General features: G+C 42.0%; 1 protein-coding gene across 1 annotated transcript in view; it reads left to right on the top strand.

The window, feature by feature from the left end:
- Positions 1-1,252: 1,252 nt before the first annotated feature.
- cwf19l1 (CWF19 like cell cycle control factor 1) overlaps positions 1,253-21,112 on the top strand; it is a 26,142-nt gene continuing 6,282 nt past the window's right edge. Inside the window, exons 1-11 of the mRNA XM_084049925.1 lie at positions 1,253-1,343; positions 4,415-4,499; positions 5,063-5,147; positions 6,625-6,726; positions 6,954-7,165; positions 9,793-9,908; positions 11,759-11,843; positions 15,010-15,165; positions 16,463-16,643; positions 18,291-18,370; positions 18,515-18,724. Coding sequence (XP_083906051.1) covers positions 1,324-1,343; positions 4,415-4,499; positions 5,063-5,147; positions 6,625-6,726; positions 6,954-7,165; positions 9,793-9,908; positions 11,759-11,843; positions 15,010-15,165; positions 16,463-16,643; positions 18,291-18,370; positions 18,515-18,724 — 1,332 coding nt within the window. The 5' untranslated portion in view covers positions 1,253-1,323. The remainder of the gene's footprint in view (positions 1,344-4,414; positions 4,500-5,062; positions 5,148-6,624; positions 6,727-6,953; positions 7,166-9,792; positions 9,909-11,758; positions 11,844-15,009; positions 15,166-16,462; positions 16,644-18,290; positions 18,371-18,514; positions 18,725-21,112) is intronic.

Genomic DNA, 21,112 nt, shown 5'->3' on the forward strand with positions numbered 1-21,112 from the left:
ATGGCTCTAGCAGTGATTCTCAACCATTTTAATTTCAAGGACCCCCAGTTTAACATGCATTAGGCTACAGACCCCCATTTAATGGCATTTCTATCTCTGGGACCCCAATTCATATTGTAAAATCAATGTTAATCTAACTCTGAGAGTGTACAAATGGAACCAAATGGACCCGTTAGGGTCCATTTGGTTCCATTTGTACACTCTCAGAGTTACAGACCCATAAGCCTAAGGGTCCATTTGGTTCCTGTCCATCATTTAGCTGGGTACCCCCTGGAACCCCCTCAAGTACCCCTGGGGGTCCCCGGACCCCACTTTGAGAACCAACGAGCTAGACGATCCACACAGTCTGTGTCTGATGGAAGATTTGATTTATTGTTATTTATCTCGTTAAGCAAATCAAGGCTGTGTTTCATTAATATGAACTTCAACTTTATCACCACTTCAGGAGCCATTAGTGTTTCACATGTTGAGTAGGTGAACTAAGCTTATGAATTGTTACATATTGTTACAGTAACTAGCACTTATTGAAATCTATTGAAATATATTAAAAACAATAAAGTACTCCTTTTTTTTTTTTTTTTACATGAACCACTTGAACCCCAGCATCCCATATAGTCCATATTTTGGGTAACGTTCGCCGGCAATAGCCGATCCACAAGCTATTTCCGGCCTACCTAAAAAAAAGTCCATTTATACATTTCTGTCTGCTTTTATTTTTTGGCACTGGAAGATTTCTTATTGTTATTTATCTCTTTAACAAATCATTATCAAGAGTGTAATTCATTAATATGAACTTCTGTTCTGTTCTGTTCTGTTCTGTTCTGTTCTGTTCTGTTCTGTTCTGTTCTGTTCTGTTCTGTTCTGTTCTGTTCTGTTCTGTTCTGTTCAGTAATTAAATAAATAAAAAAATAAAGTCAAGTAAATCTCCAATCAAGCATCTCTTATTTATTTATTTATTTCTGCTCTTGGGTGAGCTTGCTTTGAAAACAAAAACCTGGCAACCCAGCACGTCCACCCTCTAAACCCAGTCGTGTAAAAACTTGACTCGTCTTATATTTTTCTACCAGTTTACAAAACATTATGGAGAACAAAGAGACAGCACGAGACACAATAATAATACTAATAATATGAATACATATATATTCACACAGTTTATCATACAACTATATTATTGTGATCGTTACTTATGTCATTTTCCCGACATCAATACTGCTGTTCCACCCTGTTCCAGTTTCAGTCGGACCGTTATGACAGACGCACCACTCCTCCATGTAGTGAGAATTGAACTCGTTGTTTATTTCCTTTAAAAGTCATTTAGTCAACATGGGAGAACAGCTCAGAGTGTAAGTATTCATATTCATATTAAACACATTAAGTAGCCTTAGATCAAGACTCGTAGATGTATTTTTTTAATTGATTTTGATTAAAATAAAAAATATCTACTAGAGTCTTAGCTCCACCCCCCCAGTTTGTCCTGGAATGTCACCAGAAAAGCCCGTATTTTTCCAAACATGTACAAACTGCGAAATATGAGGTGTTTACCCGCTTTTCCCGAATGTTAACTAGGTATACGATGTGTTTATGTAATGTATTAGTTCATATGATTCAATAAAGAAGTGTTTTAATCCCGTCTGTGGCCGAACTCCCTCGTTTACTTCCTGTTTACATTGAGTGCAATTCCGGCTTTCACCAGATGCGCCCCCTCACTACCGCCCATTGGGAACTTCCCACAGAATCGGCCACAGACGGGATTAAAACACTTGTCAATTGAATAATATGGATTAATACATTACACAAACACACCAGACACCTATTTAACATTTGTGTCAAGCGGGTAAGCACCTTATATTTAACATTTGTACATGTTTGGAGAAATACGGGCTTTAATGGTGATGTTCCAGTGCAAACTGGGGGGGGCGGAGCTAAGACTCAAGTAAAAGTCAGACTCGATCAGATGTACGATAGTCCTGATCTGTAAGACCATACATAAATATACTTTAGGTGTTCCTGAACATCACCAAGCATTCACAATAATCAGTGGGTGGAAGAAGTACTCAGATATTTAACTTTAAGTAAAAGTAGCAATAGGCCTACCACAATGTAGAAATACTCTGTTAATACAAGTAGGTCTGTGTTCAAAATGTTACTTGAGTAAAAGTACAAAAGTATTGTCATCAAAATATACTTCAAGTACCAAAAGTAAAAGGACTAAAATGTTTGAAAATAGCAGATCTACAACTTGTAGATCTGCTATTTTCAAATAGTCTATGTATAAAACAGGTCTAAAGTGGTTAATGTATGTTACATAGCAACTTAGAGAAAAATATCCTACGAAACCATTGTGTGTGTGTGTGTGTGTGTGTGTGTGTGTGTGTGTGTGTGTGTGTGTGTGTGTGTGTGTGTGTGTGTGTGTGTGTGTGTGTGTGTGTGTGTGTGCCTTCAGTGCATTTTGTTGAATGCTTAATTGATTGATTGATTGATCACTTTATTAACAGTTTCCCAAATAAAAAATAAAAAAAACACAGTAAAGTACAGTTCAATACAAGGTCTGCTAAGAGGATTTTAAACCCACGAAACAAGCCTATGGCTTGTTTCCTTTGGGGTCCTTTCTTTAAATAATTAATTGTAACTCAAATAATTGAGATTAACCTTTAATTGTGTGTTTGTCATTGAACATATGAATACAAATTGTATTTATATTTGCCTTTTATGCGTCGTAATAAAAAAAATGGCAGATATGATATGACACATAACTTAAATATTCAAAGAGATTATTGACACATTTAATCATTTTAAAAATAGTAGAAATAGCTGATCTACAAGCTCACAACATGTCACAAAGTGATGAGTTGTGAGCTTGTAGATCAGCTATTTGTGCTTTCTTAACATTTGAAAATGTGTGAAATTGTTTCAACATGTAAACGATTATGATATGATTATCATGCAAAAATATGTGTGATTAATATCTCAAATAATTGCGCTTAGACGATTATGTAATAATTGTGACAGGCCTAATGACACGACACTGATTTACTGTGACACTATGGAACATTAGGAGTCCACTGGTACAGTGGTTATCAAACTTGTTTCTTATTTGCAAGGATCCCCATAACTCTGAGAGTGTACAAATGGAACCAAATGGACCCGTAAGGGTCCATTTGGTTCCATTTGTACACTCTCAGAGTTACAGACCTGTATAAAAGGGTCCATTTGGAAGCCCCTCACGGAAGGTCCGTCGACCCACTTTGAGAACGACTGCACTAATACATTTAAGGCTGTGGCTCTTTATGTGTTTTCAGTAACATTATTGTCAGCTCATTTTGTTATTATGTCCATGGCAAAAAAATATAATTTTGACAAAAATGTCCGCCACAAGCCAGCCTGGCGGTGATGACCCCTGGCTGAACGTGATTAGTCGAGCTCCCTCTGGTGTTGTGATTGTGGAATGTCATTGGTCAGATTTTGGTCACAATGTATTGAGAGGATGGCCCCCTGAGATGCAGTGTCTCATTTTAGAGGGAGTCCTATACACACATACGTAAAAAACATTACATACAATACACAATACACACATGTACAGACACAAATAGCTTGCTCACCCTCTCACACACCCACACTCCCATCCCTCAACTCATTTTAAACAAAGAAGTGGAGAATACAGTACAGTGACCTGTATCAAAGTCAGAAATAAACGTAAGTACAAGCAGTGTTAGAAGCACGAACAGGCAGATTCGAGACGAGAATACAAGGACGTTCTGAAGCGGCCGAGAGAGGTGACAGATCTGAGAGAAAGAGGAAGGTTGTTCCAGTCAGATGGAGCTTTGTAGTGGAATGACCTGCGTCCGGCTTCAGAAAATATTCTTCTGGGAACATTAAAATAGGGAGGTTGTGTATGTCTAAGCGGGTATGGTGTATGATTCCAGAGACTGTTTCAAGTAAGAAGGACAGTTAAAGTGAACACATTTAAAAAGGAAAAGGTACCAGTGAAGTTGCCTTCTGGCCTTAGGCTGTAGCCAATCAAGCGAAACTATACAGAGAACAGTGGTGTTTATGAAGTAGTTTGACGGGTAACATGACTTGGCGTGTTCCTTGTGTTGCAGGTTGGCCTGTGGTGATGTAGAAGTAGTTTGACGGGTAACATGACTTGGCGTGTTCCTTGTGTTGCAGGTTGGCCTGTGGTGATGTAGTAGTTTGACATGACTTTGTGTGTTGCTTTGTGTTGCAGGTTGGCCTGTGGTGATGTAGAAGTAGTTTGACATGACTTTGTGTGTTGCTTTGTGTTGCAGCTTGGCCTGTGGTGATGTAGAAGTAGTTTGACATGACTTTGTGTGTTGCTTTGTGTTGCAGCTTGGCCTGTGGTGATGTAGAAGTAGTTTGACGGGTAACATGACTTTGTGTGTTCCTTGTGTTGCAGCTTGGCCTGTGGTGATGTAGAAGGCAGAGTGAACGCTCTGTTCAACAGAGTACGCACCATTCAGAAGAAGAGCGGACAGTTTGACGTAAGACCATCGTTATTTAAACACCTAAACACAGTCGTGAATATTCATGTAAGATAATTATGACTTCTATATATATAAAGGATTTGGGGACGACAGGACTCACTCTAATTAGTTAGTAGTCAGCTCTTTTATCTTCATTAACCCATAAGCACATCTTTGAATATATATATATTCTGGGGGTCCCTGGAACAATATATTTTGAGGTGGGGGTCCACGGCCAAATACATATAATTGTTGGGGTCCTTGAGATGAAAAAGTTTGAGAACCACTGATTATAGCATTAGATTATAGTTAGGATTTAGAAGACATTTGTAGAATCCCCAGAAGCAAAGATTTGAGTTACAAATGTTTGCTTTAAATATATATATATATATATTCAAAGATTTGCACCCATTTTCACGATTTTTAAAAAATAGCCAAAAGTATAACATATGGATGAACGGGTTAAAATGATTGTGACGCTTTAACTCATTTTGCTGGGGACCCCCTGGTACTCCCCCAAGGACCCCTGGGGGTCCCCGGACGCCACTTTGAGAACCCATGTGTATATATTATGGTTGCAGCTGCTGCTGTGTGTTGGAGAGTTCTTTGGAACGACGCCAGAGGCTGAAGCAGAATGGAAGGAGTATAATTCTGGAGCCAAGAAAGGTATTCTAACAGAGATAAATAAACTACAGTATGTCTAATGTATTCTAACAGAGATAAATAAACTACAGTATGTCTAATGTATTCTAACAGAGATAAATAAACTACAGTATGTCTAATGTATTCTAACAGAGATACATAAACTACAGTATGTCTAATGTATTCTAACAGAGATACATAAACTACAGTATGTCTAATGTATTCTAACAGAGATAAATAAACTACAGTATGTCTAATGTATTCTAACAGAGATAAATAAACTACAGTATGTCTAATGTATTCTAACAGAGATAAATAAACTACAGTATGTCTAATGAGATATCCTACAAGAGCTTCAAGAGGCCTCTAGATTTACTGATCTTTTTACTAAATAAAAGTATTAATAATGCAATGTACAAATGCTCTGTAAGGGTCCATTTGGTTCTATGTGTACACTCTCAGAGTTACAGACCTGTAAGGGTCCATTTGGAAGCCCCTTAAGGAACACTGAGGGTCCCGGGACCACACTTTTAGAACCACTGTCCTAGATCATTTTTTTTAATGACCCTCTAGTATCAGATCAGTATTCGGTATCGACTGATGCGCAAGTTATGGATATCGGTATTGGGCTGGAAAACAAATGTTATTCTACTACTAATAACTTTAGTTCATTTACTAGTAGGCTTTTTCCATTGAACCTCAGCTCCCATCCACACCTACATCCTGTTATTAATAATGTGTGTTTCTCCATGAACCTCAGCACCCATCCACACCTACATCCTGTTATTAATAATGTGTGTTTCTCCATGAACCTCAGCACCCATCCACACCTACATCCTGTTATTAATAATGTGTGTTTCTACATGAACCTCAGCACCCATCCACACCTACATCCTGTTATTAATAATGTGTGTTTCTACATGAACCTCAGCACCCATCCACACCTACATCCTGTTATTAATAATGTGTGTTTCTCCATGAACCTCAGCACCCATCCACACCTACATCCTGTTATTAATAATGTGTGTTTCTCCATGAACCTCAGCACCCATCCACACCTACATCCTGTTATTAATAATGTGTGTTTCTCCATGAACCTCAGCACCCATCCACACCTACATCCTGTTATTAATAATGTGTGTTTCTACATGAACCTCAGCACCCATCCACACCTACATCCTGTTATTAATAATGTGTGTTTCTCCATGAACCTCAGCACCCATCCACACCTACATCCTGTTATTAATAATGTGTGTTTCTACATGAACCTCAGCACCCATCCACACCTACATCCTGTTATTAATAATGTGTGTTTCTCCATGAACCTCAGCACCCATCCACACCTACATCCTGTTATTAATAATGTGTGTTTCTACATGAACCTCAGCACCCATCCACACCTACATCCTGTTATTAATAATGTGTGTTTCTCCATGAACCTCAGCACCCATCCACACCTACATCCTGTTATTAATGATGTGTGTTTCTACATGAACCTCAGCTCCCATCCACACCTACATCCTGGGAGCAGCCAGCCAGGAGACGCTGAAGTATTTCCCCAGTGCTGATGGCTGTGAGCTGGCTGACAACATCACCTACCTGGGTACGTTACTATGACAACAACACCTACCTGTAGGTTTCTATGACAACATCACCTACCTGGGTACGTTACTGTGTGTGTGTGTGTGTGTGTGTGTGTGTGTGTGTGTGTGTGTGTGTGTGTGTGTGTGTGTGTGTGTGTGTGTGTGTGTGTGTGTGTGTGTGTGTGTGTGTGTGTGTGTGTGTGTGTGTGTGTGTGCGTGCGTGCGTGCGTGCGTGCGTGCGTGTCAGGTCGCAGAGGGGTGTTCAGCGGGGCCTCGGGGCTTCAGATAGCCTACGTCAGCGGGCGGGAGGCCCTCCAGGAGCCCGCCCCCGCCCACTGCTTCACCCCCAAGGACCTGACCTCTCTGGTGACCCCGCTGATCAACTCCAAGTTCAGAGGCGTGGACATCCTGCTGAGCTCCCAGTGGCCCCGAGGGGTGTGGCAGTACGGGAACACCCCGGTACATATTTACATATTAATGAGAGGGGTGTGGCAATACGGGAACACCCCGGTACATATTTACATATTAATGAGAGGGGTGTGGCAATACGGGAACACCCCGGTACATATTTACATATTAATGAGAGGGGTGTGGCAGTACGGGAACACCCCGGTACATATTTACATATTAATGAGAGGGGTGTGGAATACGGGAACACCCCGGTACATATTTACATATTAATGAGAGGGGTGTGGAATACGGGAAGGTATCAAGAAGACTCACCTCAAAACCAACTCACCTCAGAGGTAGGAATACTCACCTCGGAAGACTCACCTCAGAGGTAGGAATACTCACCCCCAAGATTTTCGGGGGGTAGGAACACTCACCCCATGACCTGAGAACACTCACCTCGGAAGACTCACCTCAGAGGTAGGAATACTCACCCCAATGTTTAAAAAAGGGTAAAAAGGTAGATCTACCGGCTTGTGAGCTATGATGTTTAATCCATATCTGGATTACTCCATATCTGGATTAAATTCTTTCTTTGAAGGTATAGAATTAATAAAGTTCTTTAAATAGTGCTTTAAATACAAGGTAGATTTCATCAGAAAAGGTAAAAAGGTAGATCTACCGGCTTGTGAGCTTTCCATTTTCACAGAATGCTTTCATAATGTGAGCTTTCCATTTTCACAGAATGCTTTCATAATGATGTTTAATTACATTTAGCTAATTAAAGTGCTTTAAATACAAGGTAGATTTCATCAGAAAAGAAGGTAGATTTCATCAAAAAAGTGAACAAGGAATGCAAATAGCAAATAGCATGGTCATTTGCTATGTGTATCCAGCTCCACACCTTGCCCCATCCACCTATTAGATATCAAACAATGAATCATTAAGTGGGATATTAGTGTTAAGTGGTCAACCCCCCTCCTCCCCTTCACTCCTGTGCCCCCATCAAACAAACAAACAAACAAAGGTAGGAACCCAGAGAAATGAACATTCCAATGTCAATTTATGTTGTTAAATTACATTTAGCTAAGCATTATTGAACTTTAGTTACTTTAGTTACTATTAGATATACATTTCACTATTGTAAGCATTATTGAACTTTAGTTACTATTAGATATACATTTCACTATAGTAAGCATTATTGAACTTTAGTTACTATTAGATATACATTTCACTATTGTAAAACATGCATTAAACACTTTTCCCTATTTTTACCTAGGATATTTAGTTACCTACTACTTTGCTGGTATAAATGATAACAGTATAGAACATTGCATTGCACACATGCATTGTTTGAGAACTTTAGTTTTTAGAAATATTACTTTTGGTACATTTTGATGCCTTACTCTTTGTGTGTGTGTGTGTCCGTGGACCCCACTTTGAGAACCGTGGCATTACACCATTGAGTTTTTCTGGGTGAGTTTTCCTACCCCCGGGGGGAGTATTCCTACCCCTGAGGTGAGTGTTCCGAGGTGAGTGTTCTCAGGTCCTGAGGTGAGTTTACCCACCCCCCGGGGTGACTGTTCCTACCCCCGAGGTGAGTATTCCTTTTTCAGTTGAGGTGAGTTTGTCTTGAGGTGAGTCTTCTTGTATTCTACGGGAACACCCCGGTACATATACATACATATTCTCCCGTTCTGAATCCCCATAGACGTGTTTAATATCGCGTCAAATAAGAACTGTGTTCCAAAAATAAACAAATGATCCCGGCGGTTTGACTCTTATGGATGTGAAGCATCAACTGACGGTGAGAAAACCATAATGATACTTTCGCCGAATTAGTTACATTTTCACCAGAAACAGACTGTATCAAATATGAGTGACTGACTATCAGAAACGATACAGAACCTCCTCCCTGACTATATATATCCTACCTGGGTTGTGTGTGTGTGTGTGTGTGTGTATATATATATATATATATATATATATATATATATATATATATATATATATATATATAAATATATAGACGATACAGAGCCTCCCTGACAATATCGCCTAGACAGTTTGTTTATTTTTGGACCACAATTCTTATATGAGACGATTCTAAGATGACCCAATGTTATTCTCCATAGAGACATGACTTTACGAACCAGGGGATGAACGAGTGACTTCAGGACTTCTGTACTCTATAACTATTAAATATTAACACAGTGGGTGGAAGAAGTACTCTGATATTTTAGAGCTTTGATTAGAAATTGATCATTCTAAACATGCTCCTCATTGACTTTATATTGACTTTACATTGTACGCTATATTGTCTGAATCAACTTTGTTTGTGTTTGTTTACGTGCTAAAAGAGTGACTTTGAGATCTGTTTCACCGTACAATGTAAGTCAATGAGGAGCATATTTTGAATGATCAATTTCTAATCAATGGAGCAATTAACCCAAACCTCAACCAAAGTGGTCTTGCCCTTTAATTTAACCCTGAGAGAGGGTACAAATGGAACCAAATGTTTTGCACCCTCTCTCAGAGAGTTACAGACCCATAAGGGTCCATACATTTTGTTCCTGTTCCTATCAGTAATTTATCTGGGGACCCCCGGAGCGCCCTCGTAGTCTGGGACCCCATGTTTTCCTAAAGGAACATCAATGTCAGTCTGAACTTGTATATGTGTGTGTTTTGTGTTTCAGGAGGTGAACACCAAGTTCTGTGGAACCGGCTCCATCGCCCAGCTGGCTGACAAGCTGAAGCCGCGCTACCACTTCGCTGCGCTAGAGGGCGCTCACTACGAGAGACTGCCATACAGGTACATTTTTTATTTTTATTTAACCTTTATTTCACCAGAGAAATCACATTGAGACTAGTGTCTCTTTTACAAGTGTGCCCTGGCCAAGAGAAGAGGCAAATAAAATGTTACACAGCTCTGCCAGTAACGACAATACAGGACATAACAAAACAAAGACAAACATGACATCCGTAATACCAAAGACCTACTACCAATAGCACCAATACAGACTATTTAAAATACTAATAACAACAATACATCATAAAACTAATAAACTAATATAAGACTAAGATCACAGCAATTGCTACTTGTCAAAGCAGGAGCAATGGTTGGAGAATGTGCCCATGGCAATCCTCTTAAAAGACACTAGAGGGATCAATGAAGCCAATTTTAATCTGGTCTGTAGATCGTTCCATGACCAAGGCCCAAAAAACGCAAGGTTTTTTTTCCCTGCCTCAGATTTAGTAGTGGGTACGACATAGCGCATCCAGGCATTCGATCTGAGGTTAAGCGAATTTTGGACAAGATTAAATTTTGAACAAATGTACGAGGGGGAATTTCCAAGAATGGCTTTATATATAAAAGTGTACCAATGTAGCAACCTGCGAGATGCTAAGGAGGACCACCCTACTAGGGAATACAGAATACAATGATGTGTCCTATAGGTGGAGCTGGTAATGAACCTCAACGCAGCATGATAAAGGGGATCAAGTCTACCCAATATTGAGGGACAGGCGAATCGATACACAATGTCGCCATAGTCGAGTTGCGACATAAACAGGCCAGTGACCAGCCTTTTCCTTGAAGCAAAAGAAAAACAGGACTTCATTCTATAAAAGAAGCTTACTGTGAATTTTAACTTCTTAATCAACGCTTCAATGTGATGATTGAAGTTTAACTTGTTATCCAACCAAATTCCCAGATATTTGTAAAGCACCACCCATTCGATGGTTACTCCTTCCAAGGTGGTGATATTTGGGGGGATAATGTCAGCTCTATTTGGAGTAAATAGCATGGCCTTGGTTTTTTGGCCGTTTAATAGCAATTTGCTATTTACCAATTCATGCTGCAATGAGACAAAATCTGAGGCCAAGTTTGAAACTGCTACATCAAAAGAAGGAGCACAAGAGTACAGAATTGTATCATCGGCATACATATGATACTTACAATGCTTAGATTGACTACAAATATGATTGACATACAAGAGAAAAAGCAATGGACCAAGAATGGAACCTTGGGGGACTCCTTTCTCAAGGGTGATGGAATCAGAAATGGTATCACCAAATTTGACACACTGTGTGCGGCCAACTAAATAGTTTTTGAACCAACCAAGCACATTTTGGCAAAAAACAGCTTTAGAAAGGACCTTGAGCAGTACGTGAGGATCCACGGTATGATAAGTGTGAATTATTTTAGGAACGCTAGTGTTAACTGTAGAAAATGAAGGCTGGATGTTTGTTAAGCAATAGGAGCTACCTTTATTCCAAAGCACGGCGCAGCAACATGTAAGTAATAATAATAATAATAAATGTTATTTGTATAGCATCTTTCATGACATGACATGCAGCTCAAAGTGCTTTACAGAGCAACAATACAATTACAGTTACAACTAATTCAACAATAAAGCAAAAAAGAAAAGCAAAGAGGGAGAGAGAGAGAGAGAGCGTAATTCAAACATTAGGTGAAAATACAGTAGCCTACCTTACGATGCTTTAATTGGCAGCCATATTTGTTCCACCCAAACCTCATTCAGAAAAAGATTGCTTTTTATGACCTGAGTTAGAATCAGATTTGTGGCAAAGCAATAACCTGTGTGTGTGTGTGTGTGTGTGTGTGTGTGTGTGTGTGCGTGCGCGCGTCTCTGCCCTCAGAAACCACATGGTCCTCCAGGAGAACGCTCAGCACGTTAGCCGCTTCATCGCCCTGGCAACGGTCAACAACCCGGCCAAGAAGAAGGTGTGTGTTTCAGAAAGACTGCGTTAACACTTGAAGCCCACAGGGTGGCGCAAGCGAGCGGACACCACCGCTCCCATGTTAATGAATGACTGGCTGTTTAGATCATCCCGCCAATTATCTCTTTCTTATTCCATGCAGCCGATTGGATGATAGATCATGTTCAGGAAAATGACTTCATGTCAACATGACCACCACACAGAAAGCTCTGTTTATTATATTATTTATTATTTATTATATTATTATTGGGTTTGTTTCACACTCCCAGCCTCTCCAAGTGTCTCTCAATGTACAACCATTATTCAGGTTCCTCCCATGGTCATGAAATGAGAAAAACTATGAATTGAAAGTATGGAAAATGCTTTGTTAATAGTGATGCACGGGCCGACCTGTAGCCTGCAGGTCCCGCGGGTTGATCCGCGGGGCGGGCGGACGGGTTATACATCACGACACAATTATCGCCGGGCGGGTGAAGCGGGTCAACCCACGCAAGAAAACCCCCCGACCAAAACACACTCTCTCTCTCTCTCTCTCCCTCCCTCTGTTGTTGCGCAAAGCAAGTGAAAGGACTTGCTTGTTTGTGTGTTTTTTTTTCTTTGCGAGTTGCGGGGCTGGCTGGGTCGATGATTTATAGTCATTTTAGCGGGACGGGTTGGGGGGGCTGGGCTCCCGTGTGGGGCAGGTTATGAAAAACCTGACCTGGGGGCACGGTGGCGCAGTCGGTAGTGCTGTCGCCTCACAGCTAGAAGGTCCTGGGTTCGATTCCCGCAGGGGACGCTGTGGGCGCTGCGGGCGTGTTCTCTCCTCCGCGTCATCAGTGCCCATACCCTAGGTGGGGTTGGTGAAAGGGCCTTTCTGTGTGGAGTTTGCATGTTCTCCCCGTGTCTCCTAGGGTAGTTAATACCCTCACAAAAAACATGCAGTAATCCTGGTCACTATACTGCCTACCCCTGGCCAGCCGGGGCGCCTGATGGAGGGGAAAGGAACTGGTTGGAATAACGTGTTCCTTCCACGCGCTACGTCCAACCAGGGAAACTCTCCCCTTTCAGGTGATAAGAAGGTCAGTTGGCTCTCATGCATTGAAGGAGGCATGAGCTCGGCCCTGGCCTCCCTATAGGTTGGCAGAGGGAAGGTAGTGCCCAGGATTACAGCTTAGGCATTGGCACTGGGTGAAAAAAATAGGGGTTACAAAATCGTGGGATAAAAATTTAGAAAAAAAAGAAAAACCTGACCGGCTCATCACTATTGGCTATGTATTGTTTTTGGTTCATAAAAACATGTATAACATTATGCAAATATGTAACATGATAAAATGAGCCTTGTAATCAGTGTTCATTTTGACAGCAAATTCTGCTTGAGTCTTTTGAATAACACACTATTTAGTTTTAGTCCTATTTTAGTCATCTGAAATTCTTTAGTCTTAGTCATAAGGTCGTGACAGACGGTAATCGATCCACGCACGCGTTACCGCTCGCGAAAAAAAAAATCTCACCACAATCCAGCTCTTGCCGCCCGCGGGCGTGTGCACAAACGAGCGCAAAGGTTTTCACGGGGCCGCGCACGCACGCCTCACCGCCCCTCGACTTCTCCGCGCGTCCCAAATAATCGGCCGCCTCTCAATGGAAATTAATTACATAGACGCGTCGGCCGCTTGCCGTCTGAAAGGACCCTTAGTCTTAGTCTATAAAATGAACTCTGCTTGTACTCCGGTGTGCTGTGTGCCCTAGGAAAGGTGACGTAGGAAAACTGTGGCACGGAATATGGAATGGGATTCTCTGTGTCTACTGCATGTGTAGACACAAAGGTTTACCATTCTATGTTCTATGCTTCTTGTTTTTACCCTAACCGTTGGGGCATAGCACATACAACCCTAAGAGCCTCAATATTGTGCTGTATAATTGCCATATTGGCCTGGAAATGGGCTAGAATAATATGGAAAAAGCTTTGAAAATTCATTGGTAAAAATGTGTGGGAACACTGATAGTTATGTGACAGACGGTACACAGCTCAGCTGTGTGTATTAGCGGCTCAGTTAATTCCATACGCTATCTTTATAGTGTATTCCTCGTCCATGTTGGTGTGTGGTGTTGCTCCAGTACCTGTATGCAGTGTTGATTTCGTTGACTAAAACTATGACGAAAAATGTTGGTCGACTGCCTTTTTTCACTGGTGAAAACGAAATAAAAACGAAATAAAAACTAAGCTATGATAGTAAAATAATAGTAAAATAATAAAACTAAGACTAAATATATTGACAATTTTGTCAGCAAATAAAAACTAGACTAAAATGTTAGTGAGGGATCTAGTGGAGAAGAGATCCAGTAGAACTAAAAGACAAGTCATTTTATGTTTGGTTGCGCTCGGGTGTTACGCTCTGAAAATAGCAGATCTACAAGCTCACAGCGCGTTGCGCTGCGACGCATTGTGAGCTTGTAGATCGGCTATTTTCAGCATGCAACACAGTGTAAAATCAGCCATTACGACGCCATCAAGGCACCGCCAACATACATTATAGTCGACTAAATCAACTGTAGATTTATCTTATGATATTTAGTCGACTAAAACTAGACAAAATCTAAAACATTTCAGATGACTAAAATATGACTAAAACTAAATGGAATTTTATTCAAAAGACTAAAACTAAATCAAAATGTGCTGTCAAAATCAACACTGCTGCACGTGTAGACATGAAGGTTTACCATTCTATATTCTATGTTTCATGTTTTCATCCTAACTGTTGGGGCATAGCACATACAACCCTAACCCTAAGAGTTTAATATTGTGCCGTATGATTGCTATATAGGCCTGGAAATGGTCTAGAATAATATGGAAAAGAAGGTTTGATAGTTATGTTTTTTGAAAGAGATTGTATGCATTGTAACTAGTAAGCATGAATACACACAGTTCAGCTGTGTGTATGCGGCTCAGTTAATTACATACGCTATCTTTAATGTATAGTCTTCCTCTTTCATGTTGGTATTGTGTTATTCCTCATACAGTACCTGTATGCGTTCAGCATGGTTCCTGTGTGTGTGTGTGTGTGTGTGTGTGTGTGTGTGTATTATATAATATATTGTGTTGTTCCTCTAGTACCTGTATGCGTTCAGCATGGTTCCTGTGTGTGTGTGTGTGTGTGTGTATTATATAATATATTGTGGTGTTCCTCTAGTACCTGTATGCGTTCAGCATGGTTCCCATGAAGCACATGGAATCATCAGATCTGGTCAAACAGCCTCAGGACGTCACAGAGAACCCGTACAGACGCAGCGGGAAAGACAAGGGAGAGCAACGCAAAGACGCCTTTGATCTGTCTGCAGAGGACGAGGTATGGACACCAGCGTGAGGGGGGGGGGTCTGTCTACTGTATCTATGTCCCTGCAAAAGTAGACCAATCACAGCGCAGCTCACGCTGCCTCGTGCATACAGTGAACCACACAGGTCAGCTGGCACTTCTCAACGGGGCCTGAAAATTAAGGCCCGGTCCTAACTGGGCCCTACTGGGCCGCCCCGAGACTCGGCCCGCCCCGAACAATTGCCATGTTTTTAGGCCCGAAAATCCTAGCCTGTAGTGATGCGTGGGTCGGGTTTTTTCATGACCCGCCCCGCCCCGCCGCGGAACCCAACCCGCCTCAAAAACGATGTATAAATCAACCACTCCACCCACCCCGCTACCTGTGGTGGAAAAAAAATAGATAATCATGATGAGTGAACTGCTGCGCGACACCGTAGCCTACATCGCACATCAGTATAAACAAATTAATATATGTTGTGGCCTTTACATCTCATTCAAACTTAATATGCAAAACCTACAGCTTGTGTTTAGTTTTGTTAATGTTATACATGAATGATGGCACAAGGGAGGTTGATTACTTGCCTTAGTTGCCTGAAATGTGTGTGTGTGTCACCAACTTTCTCCACTAACACTTTATCCATTGCAGACTTGCTTGTATAATATCCACGACCCATACGAGTTCTGGTTTTGACGGGTTTTATTATCGTCAAGTGGGTCCGGCTTGGTTCATATTCTATCACTTCGGGACCCCCGGTTCTGTTTATCATTTACACCCGAGCGAACCGCCCGTATGCAGCGCTGATTAGGAGGAGATGCAGCACAGCTGTGTAAAGCTTCATTTGTGCTTCGCCGTATGGCGGTGTTGTTGCGTATCGAAAATAGCAGACATACAAGCTCACAACGCGGTGCGTTGTGACGTGTTGTGAGCTTGTATGTCTGATATTTTCAACACGCAACACCATGGTACGAAGAATAGGCTGATCTATCGGATAACTGCAGCACCGCAACGCATTGTGAGCTCACTGATTGACAGAGTGTGACTGTGTGACTGATGACACACAGATCAGTGAGAATAGCAGATGCTATTTTCAAAAGATCTTTCATACATTTTGAAAACCTGAAATGGGACATTCTGCACAATGAGTACTTTTACTTTTGGTACTTTAAGTACATTTTGATACCAAATTTTACCAATACGTTTATACTTTTACTCAAGTAAATTCTTAATACCAGACTTTTACCTGTAACAGAGTTTTTCTACATTGCCGTATTGATACTTTTACTTAAGTAAAACATTTTAATACTTTTTTTTCCCACCTCTGTCCCTCAGCCAGCCTCTCAGTTCTTCTTTGACCTGGGCAAGAAGCAGGGCGGGGGTCCGGGGGGGCGTGGCCGGAAGAGACCCTCGGACGGAGACAGACATCAGCAGCAGGGACAGCAGTTTGACGGGGACAGACGCGGCCAGGGACAGTTTGACGGAGAGAGACAACACAAGCAGCCACGCCGACCCCGTGAGTTACTCTGCTTCATTCATACTGATCTTATTCTTTTTTTGTTCTTCTTTTTTTTTGGAGTAGCCAATTACTATTATTTTTTTTATCTACATTTTTATCCCACGATTTTGTAACCCCATTTTTTACACCCAGTGCCAATTGTCTATGTAATCCTGGGCACTACACTCCCTCTGCCAACCTAGGGAGGCCAGGGCCGAGCTCATGCCTCCTTCAATGCATGAGAGCCAACTGACCTTCTTGTCACCTGACAGGGGAGAGTTTCCCTGGTTGGACGTAGCGCGTGGAAGGAACACGTTATTCCAACCAGTTCCTTTCCCCTCCATCAGGCGCCCCGGCTGTCATGTTGAGGAGTTTAGTGACCAGGATTACTACATGTTTTTGTGAGGGTATTAACTACCCTAGGAGACACGGGGAGAACATGCAAACTCCACACAGAAAGGCCCTTTCACCAACCCCACCTATAGGGTATGGGCACTGATGACGCGGAGGAGAGAACACGCCCCCAGCGCCCACAGCGTCCCCTGCGGGAATCGAACCCAGGACCTTCTAGCTGTGAGGCGACAGCGCTACCGACTGCACCACCAATTATTTTTTTACCCCTTTTTCTCCCCAATTTAGTCGTTATGCCAATTAACTCCTCCCCTCACACATGTCTGTCTTGTTACTGTCATATCTAGACCCTCCAGAAAAACGCGGGCAGAAATCCTTGATTATGCGATGAAATATGCGGATTCTTTTGCAATTTTATTCGGTGAAATTGCGGGAAGTTGCGAAATCTGCGTAAGCTGTGAAATATGCGGCAATATGCAAATATTCAAATATGCAAAAAGTTGCGAAATATGCGGAAATGTGCGATGCGAAGCGCATATTATGCGATGCAGCCTTTTGGAAAAAAAACGTTACCCCCGCATAATTATGCACAATTTTTCTGATTATGCGGTAAATTATGCGATCGCATAATCGCATTTCTCTGGAGATCTACGTATCCTACTGACTCACCTGCCAGTGAGGAGCCCCCACCAGGAGGACGTAGAGCAGTGAGGAGCCCCCACCAGGAGGACGTAGAGCAGTGAGGAGCCCCCACCAGGAGGACGTAGAGCAGGGATACTCAAATTTAAATAGCTGAACCTGGGGGCCACGTTACAAACATGGCCAGGGGCCAGTTGATAAAATGACAACGTTAAAGGGACAGTTCACAGAAAAAAATACTTTTTTTTCTATGTATCAGTGGAGACTTGAATTCATGTTTTTTTTTATAGTTTTTGTCTCATTCCTAAGACAATTATTTGATGGTTCCGGTAGGAGACACAAAGGAGACTCTTTGTGTCTCCTACCGGAACCTCTGCCGGTCATCATGTTATTGTCTTAGGAACGAGACAAACCTTTTTGATTGATTGATTGATTGATTGATTGAATACTTTATTTAAGTTTGCAGAAAAAAAGCACATGAAAGTACAGATCAAACTAAATAGGATAATAAAAAATAAAAAAGAGTCTATGGCTTCTCTCTCTCTCTCTGTCTCTGTCTCTGTCTCTGTCTCTCTCTCTCTCTCTCTCTCTCTCTCTCTCTCTCTCTCTCTCTCTCTCTCTCTCTCTCTCTCTCTCTCTCTCTCTCTCTCTCTCTCTCTCTCTCTCTCTCTCTAGCCCAGCCTACTGGTCCATGCTGGTTCTGTCTGGCCAGTCCTCAGGTGGAGAAGCACTTGGTCATCAGCATAGGAACGCATGTAGGTTACACACACACACACACACACACACACACACACACACACACACACACACACACACACACACACACACACTCTCTCAATCTGTGTGGCCTGACCCATCCTGTACTTAATGTGTGTGTGTGTGTGTGTGTGTGTGTGTAGTGTTACGTGGCCCTGGCTAAAGGAGGCCTGACCCCGCAGCATGTGCTCATCCTGCCCATCGGTCACTACCAGGCCGTGGTGGAGATGAGCTGTGAGGTGGTGGAGGAGATGGAGCGCTACAAGAGCGCTCTGAAGACCTTCTACAAGAGCAAAGGCCAGCGCTGTGTCATGTTTGAGAGGAACTACAGGAGCCAGCATATGCAGCTGCAGGTACGACTCAGGCCAAGCATGTACTGGGATTCCGCCAAATAAAAAGTGTTGCTCCCGCTCTTTATGTGTGCACGGAGGTTTGTGAGCGCGACTGTTTCTGGCCAATACTGGACACAGCGGGAGGTCTGGTCAGTGTGTTTCAATGAGACTGCGCATTCGTATGTAGCGTGCGAATGTATGTCATGGTGAAACACACACACACACACACACACACACACACACACACACACACACACACACACACACACACACACACACACACACACACACATTTAACATCTTTATTTGCGTTCACATTTTAACAATAAATTCTTGAACACAAACAATAGTAGATGGACAAACTTGGAAAAAGCTCAACGACAAGTATTTCAGAATACAGATCACGGGTACAGGAAGCATCGCCTCCTCCATATATGGCGACTGCCAATTATCACAGACATTGAACAGAATTTTGCCAATGCCTTAGCTTTTGGCTTGGGCATTCCTGCATTCTGCAGGCCTCTCACAACTGATTTATGGACATTACCGAGGCTTCCAAATATGAACACAAGCAGTTTACATCTGTAACCAAGCTGCATGATAGCATCCTTAAGACGTTGGTACTTAAGCACCTTTGTAAGGAATGCCTCTTCCAGACTGTGATCAAATGTACATGCCACTTCCAAAATGGTCCTGCTCATGCGTTTGTCCAGTTACAGGTTAAACAAAAAAAGAGCATTGGATAAAAATGTATGCTCTTAGACTTAGACACACACACACACACACACACACACACACACACACACACACATACATTTGAAATATTTATTCATGTCCACATAAACAGAAGTACAGGATGTACAAAGCACATAAACACTGCCAGTGCAGTCAGATAAAGGGAAAACAGTCAGTTACAAAGCGCATGTAAAGCAGAGCATTGTTACATACAAAACATAAGATGGCATATTTGTTGAACACGGCGGAGAACAATCATGGGTAAAGGAAGCAACGCCTCCTCCACATTGAGCGGCTTCCTATAAGAGCTGATATTGAGCAGTACCTTGCTAATTGTTTAGCCCTCCTTTTGGAGAGGCCGGCCATTTGCAGGCCCCTCACAACTAACTTGTGCACGTGTCCTAGACTACCAAAGATAAAAACCAAAAGCCTAGCTGAGAGATGGTCTGCTCTAGCTGAGGATATTTTAGCACTTTGCAGGGGTTGACACTAAGGTGTCAGAGGCACTTGCCCGTCGGGCAAGTACATGTCATTTTCTACTTGATCTGCGCACAGTGCACAGCAACACAGCAGCTGCACACAATTAACTTAAGAGGAGCTTGCGACTAGTTTTGCGTACCAAAAACTGCTCAAACAATGTCAAACTGTCATGATTCTAGCTGCTGAAAAAAAACCATTTGGATCATTGTTTAAAAAAGGAATGGAACATGGATGTTTTTTGCAAAATAATTATATTTATTTCTTGTCCGTCAGAGCGTGAGGTCACAGCTTCTCTATTATTTGAATGATAGCATAAACTTCTGTTGCTGGCTGGATCTCTCATTAGTTTGGGATTTTACTGTATTTCGTCACATTTATTAATCTATATGCGGCTGTTGATAAAACGTTGGGTTGTTTAGCCTACGGTTTGATCTGCACAGATGCACTGGCACTGCCATTGACAATGAATGTGACAGCTGCTAAGCAGTTCACTTGTGTTATACCTCTACTGGTTAGTTCTAGTAGTGTAGGGGAAATTAACGATGATAAAAAAACATAGGGCCACATTGCCACATCGGTGAAATAATGACCGATGTATCAGTTGGGCTCTACTCATAAGAACCACTGCACGTAGAGTCTGTGTGTGTGTGTGTGTGTGCGTCGGAGGGAAGGAGAGAGAGAGAAGGGGGGGGGGAGTGCTCTGGCCACGTTCATGTGTTTAGACAGATATCTCGTGTTTTGTTTATAGCGAACTAAAGATGGTTGCGTCCCCACTGCCACTCAAATGCGCACCTGCCCGGTAGGGCAGGCTGAAAGCAAACTCCACCTGCCCGCAAGTTTTATTTACCTGCCCCGGGCAGGCGGGCAGGCGTTAGTGTCAACCCCTGACTTTGGTTAGGAAGGCTTCTTCTAAGCTGTAATCAAAAGTACAGCCGACCTCGAGAATGAACACCTCCCTATGGTTTTCATTAACAACAATGACATCAGGGGTGTTAGCTGAAATGTTAGAGAACACAGAATCATCGTTACACAGGTTAAACATGTTATAATGTTAGAGAACACAGAATCATCGTTACACAGGTTAAACATGTTATAATGTTAGAGAACACAGAATCATCGTTACACAGGTTAAACATGTTATAATGTTAGAGAACACAGAATCATCGTCACACAGGTTAAACATGTTATAATGTT

The sequence above is a fragment of the Gymnoscopelus microlampas genome (assembly GCF_963454915.1).
Source record: "Gymnoscopelus microlampas genome assembly, chromosome: 23".
NCBI classification, from domain to species: Eukaryota; Metazoa; Chordata; class Actinopteri; order Myctophiformes; family Myctophidae; genus Gymnoscopelus; species Gymnoscopelus microlampas.